This window comes from Sycon ciliatum, chromosome 6, assembly GCF_964019385.1.
Source record: "Sycon ciliatum chromosome 6, ocSycCili1.1, whole genome shotgun sequence".
Lineage (NCBI taxonomy): Eukaryota > Metazoa > Porifera > Calcarea > Leucosolenida > Sycettidae > Sycon > Sycon ciliatum.
In genome coordinates, this window is record NC_088648.1 from 11733005 (window position 1) to 11738077 (window position 5073).

Genomic DNA, 5073 nt, shown 5'->3' on the forward strand with positions numbered 1-5073 from the left:
CGTTATCCTCATACCCAAAGACATTGATAGCTAGGTTGTTTTGCTTCTCCACTTTGGAAATTTGACTCAGTGGTGTTGGAAAATCGATTCCGAACAGATCAAGTTTGTTGCTATAGTCTGTATCCTGAGTTACCCTGTCACTATTCTTCTTTGCTGGATACAGAGCTGAGAGCAGTGCCCACATCAGACATTTATCATCCTTATTCTTGACATTGATGATTGCCTTCTTTTTCTTGAGTTCGTTCGGCAAATCAATGTAGGATTTACCTCTCATTGGCTGATATGCTGCTACATCAACATAAAATCTGGTGATGTGATTGATGTGCCAGTTTGATCCATTCTGTATCCACTTATCGATATTTCTATGAATTTGTGAGTGTGCCGTTCGAATACCGTCATCAATCTCATGAGATGTTGTAATTGTCATTGGTCCACTCCTGACTCTGTGGTTGTTGTGTCATCTCCTTTCTCCATTTCTACTTGTAATGTCAGACTGACTTTCACACCTTTGAGATTTTCCAGTTATTTCTGTATCAATGTTCCCAGCCATGCATCGACCAGGCGCCAGGCGCGAACTGATGGTGGTGGTGGCGAGAAGGAGAGCTCTGTGCCAGAACTTTGCAGCCTAGAGAGCGTGTGTGGGCAGGCGTGTGTTTACCGCCATATTGCCAGGTGTGTCTTCACAACCATATTTAACCATAAGTACAGCTGCAGTGGTGTCTTCAACTTCATTCGCCCGAGTCAAGCTCCGTCTGAAGACATCCAAGAAGAAGATTGCCTGATGAGTCCAGCGGGGACGAAACGTACGTCGCAATCGAGCTATGTCGTTGCTGTGTCATCATCTATGTGCCATGCGCTACTTGATGTACCAGCCTGCTATGCCGGATACCGCCAACCATGCATCGACCAGGCGCCAGGCGCGAACTGATGGTGGTGCTGGTGAGAAGGAGAGCTCTGTGCCAGAACTTTGCAGCCTAGAGAGCGTGTGTGGGCAGGCGTGTGTTTACCGCCATATTGCCAGGTGTGTCTTTACAACCATATTTAACCAATGTTCTCAGTGGGATGTTAATACTGTTTCCTCGAAACAGGATTCAGACACGCGCATTGTGGCATGTGTTCTCAGTTTCTTGATCGGGATTCGAACCCGTGACCTCTCGATTATGTTCTGTGTATACCGTATTATCTCTAATGTAAGCACAGTCTCCAATAATAGCACCTCTCCAATAATAGAACACCTTGGGGCGGCATTCAAAAAATAAAGTGCTCAGTCTCCATTATAAGCACACTGTGTAAATTCATTATCTGTACCGGCGAAAAAAACCCTGAAATGTGTGTGTTATACATGAATTTTGCATGGCAACATGCTTCTGAAATGAGGTTGAAATAATAATGGAACAGTCTCCAATAAAGGAACGTCTCCATTAATAGCACGAGGCGGAGGTACATTGAAAAAATAAAGGACCGTGCTTATATTAGAGATAATACGGTAGTAGATTTACCAACCAGGCTATCGGGGTCAAACACATTATGTGGCTCTTTGTTACTATTAGTACTGACAGAGTTCATCCAGCACTGTTGACAGGCTCCCGTGGATTTTCAAACAAATCAGCTGCCGGTCCGTGATCACAACCAACTGAGTTGATCAAACGGGACCCAGCTGCCGAATATTGCCGAGTAGCCTTTCCACCTCACAAGGGCTTGTTTCTTCTTGTTGTCCTTTCGGAGCACTTTCTCGATCCGGTAGATTTCTTGAGTAGTTTTCTGGAGCTCTTGTTCATAGAACGATCCATAAATGGGTTCACCATCGAGGTCCTTGACTGAGTACGTAGTGGGTCTGGTCGGGAGAATATCGGTGATCCGGAATACCTCCTCAGTCCAGTTCGGAGTGTATCCTTTCTCGAAATGTCGTTTCTGCTTCACCAGTCGGACGTGGTCATCTATCTGGAATTTAGTGGACCTGGATAGTGGGGGTTTCTCATCCAGTGAGTCACGGATTCGATCGGCGTTCTTCTCCCGTGATGCCTCAGTTGGTGTCATCCGAACACCTCTGTGTTTTGTCGTGTTGTACTTCTCTACCAAATGTGGAAGGACATCGATCTACCTGCTCGTGGAGTTAGCACTGAAGTATTTCCACATCCTGGTTTTCTGAGTTCGGTTGAAACGCTCAACTACAACAGCCTTTCCTTGGTTGTGAGTGCTGTACATCATGATCTGATTCTCATCAAGCCAGTGTTTGAACGTTCGATTATAGAACTCAGTCCCCTGATGAACCCACAGCTTACGTGGTTTCCTGCTGCTAGTTGTCACGATGGATCGAAATGCTGATTGGATGTCAACACCTTTATTGGATTGGAGTGGGACAACCCAAGCATATCGGCTGAACAGATCAATGACAGTAAGCAGAAATTTGATTTCATCATTGTATTTACGAAAAGCTGTTATGTCCACGAGATCGGCAGACCAGATTTCATCAATCTCACTCACAGTCACTTGTCTCCTTGTGAAATTCACACGCTTTGGTTTGTGTAACTCATCAGCCAGATCGTCAGTCCATTTCTTATCTATCTTTTTTATCCCTAAACCTATCATCTTGAACAAACCGGACAGGAATCCACCTTCTCTGATTTCCGATTTCTTGACAAATTGTGAACACGATCGACCACATACTGAGCATTTACCCTTGACATATGGTTGACCCTTTGATGTGACCTCTCCTTGTATTCCCCTCATCTGTTGCTTTTTCTTACATGATTGGCAATGAATATTCATGTTTGTCTATCTATCTACTTTTTTATTTCTCATGTATACAAAGATGTGTCAACAATCCCATACTTTCACAGTAATCTTCCAAGCTCTCATCAATCTTTTCAGCACAAACTAGTCTGAAATTTCCATTATCTATCTTGTCAAGCTCTGCTTTTGTCAATGACATGAAAATCTGTGGAGTATTTGTTGTGAACCCTCTAAGATTCTCCAAATTGTCAGGATCGTACGACCACACGGCACGAAGACAACTCTTTTCCTTTACACAGTATATTTCACTTCATCGAATAATTAATAACACTAATAACACCAGCTATTTATAGCATATAAAACGGGAAATAACAGCGTATACAGCAAAACCAGGGAGTCGTCAAATACTTGGTATTTGACGACTCCCTGAGCAAAACGCACACAGCGCATATAGCGTATGCCATGCAGCAACATCAGCGGTACGGCGGAGTCGAAATACAACATTGCAACGAATACAATGCCATAAGCGCGAAGGCCTTTCCCACTTGAGAACTGGTGGTTTGCAACATTCTCCCCACCAAAGGGCTTCTCACCGCCGTACAACAATGCACACAAGTCAAAAACGATCCGGGGCTCTGACTACACGCCCAGAACGCGTCATCTCCTGCTGCGGTGGTGGTGGTAACGGTGCTGACGGTTCATACGCTGGCTGCTGAGGGACGATAGCAGGTTGAGCGGCATCAGCAAGCCCAGGAGCCACGTCCTGTGACGATACTTCTAATGGCACTAACCTCTGGATCGCCCTCAACAGGGTACTGGTACTCAACTTAACCTTGGCAACACGACGCTTACCATCTCGACCAGGGAATAACTCGATGATCCGTCCCAAACGCCAGAACTGCTTGCGCTTGGTATCATCGAGAACAAAGACAACATCACCCACAGCTAAAGGGCGCGACATGGTCTGTTGGTGCTTGTTCAGCTGACTTAGGTACTCCACCTCCCAACGATTCTTGACATGCCTCAGTGTCCGACTGAGGTAACGCAATCTCGCTGACATCTGCGTAGCGTCCGGGGTACCTGCTGGCTTCTCTGACGACATCCAGATGTTACCCATCATCATTGCAGGGGTTACTGGTGGCTCATCCAGGCTATCAGACACATAAGTTAGCGGACGACTATTCACCACTGCTTCAACCTCATACAAGAGGGTCTCAAGCTCCTGGACCTTCAGAAACGCTGTTCCCATTACCTTTTTCAAGGCACTCTTCACTGTACCAACCATTCGCTCATAGAAGCCTCCATGCCATGGTGCAGCTGGAGGATTGAACATCCATGGCACACTCAGTTTGTCATATGCCGCCTTGAACATTGTAGCGTTGTCAGACCTGATCCGAGACGGCAAACTACGTCTCGTGACAAACTTCCGAAATGCTATCAAGAATGACTCAGTACTTTTAAAAACTATCGACCACCTCCAAGGGAACTGCTCTGGTGGTGGCACACACAAACAATGCTATCCATACCTTCGGAGATGACTCACCACGGCGCACGTACAACGGACCAGCATAGTCGATGCCGGTAGTTGCGAACGGCCTCTCGTGAACAACTCGGTCTTCTGGCAGCGGCGAGCAGACATCTGAGGCAGCCTTAGCCTTGTAGCGGCGGCATGTAACACATCGCTGAGTAATGTTGCGTAGCGCTCGTCGACCACCGATAATCCAGAATTTCTGACGGATGAACGACAAGACTCCTTCTACACCTTGGTGCATCCTTTCAACATGCATTTTCTCCAACAGCAACTCGGTCAGATGATGTTTGCCTAACAGGACTGGGTGCTTGGCTCCATACGCCAACTCGCTGTGCTGAAGTCGTCCCCGGCTCTGAGCACTCCATGCTCATCCAGAAACGGTGCAAGCTGATACACCTTCGACCCAGGCTTCACTGGTTGACCTTGCTTGATCAGCTCAAGATCCTCAGTGAAACATGCGGCTTGAACGATGCGGTACAATACGTTGTCTGCTGCAAAATAGAGTTCAGCACGAGGCTCAGTGTGCTTCCACTGCAACATCCGAGTCACCATGCCCTGTGCCCTCGACCACTTACTGAATCGGAGCCACCATTCCTTATCAGATTCTCGACTACAGGTGGTGGCTGACACTCGTACTTCTACACTGGACTCATCTGTAGCTGCGGTTGAGGATGCGGTGGGCCAGTCATTGGGCTCCGTGATCCAGGTTGGTCCGCCCCTCCAGAACGGACTACGGATCTGCTGTGCACTACTCCCACGCGACGGTAAATCTGCTGGGTTGTGAAGGCCCGGGCAATGGTTCCACACAA

The 5073-nt window shown here is 47.1% G+C and overlaps 1 protein-coding gene across 1 annotated transcript; it reads right to left on the minus strand.

Moving 5' to 3' along the window:
- Positions 1-1623: 1623 nt before the first annotated feature.
- On the minus strand, positions 1624-2037 carry LOC135820046 (uncharacterized). Its single transcript, XM_065333349.1, has one exon. It carries the CDS (start codon positions 2035-2037, stop codon positions 1624-1626), a length of 414 nt encoding a protein of 137 aa, XP_065189421.1.
- Between the last annotated feature and the right edge of the window lie 3036 nt (positions 2038-5073).

What these genes read in the sequence shown, in the direction of transcription:
- LOC135820046 (XM_065333349.1), bottom strand. Translation starts at nt 2,037, where the DNA reads ATGACACCAACTGAGGCATCACGGGAGAAGAACGCCGATCGAATCCGT.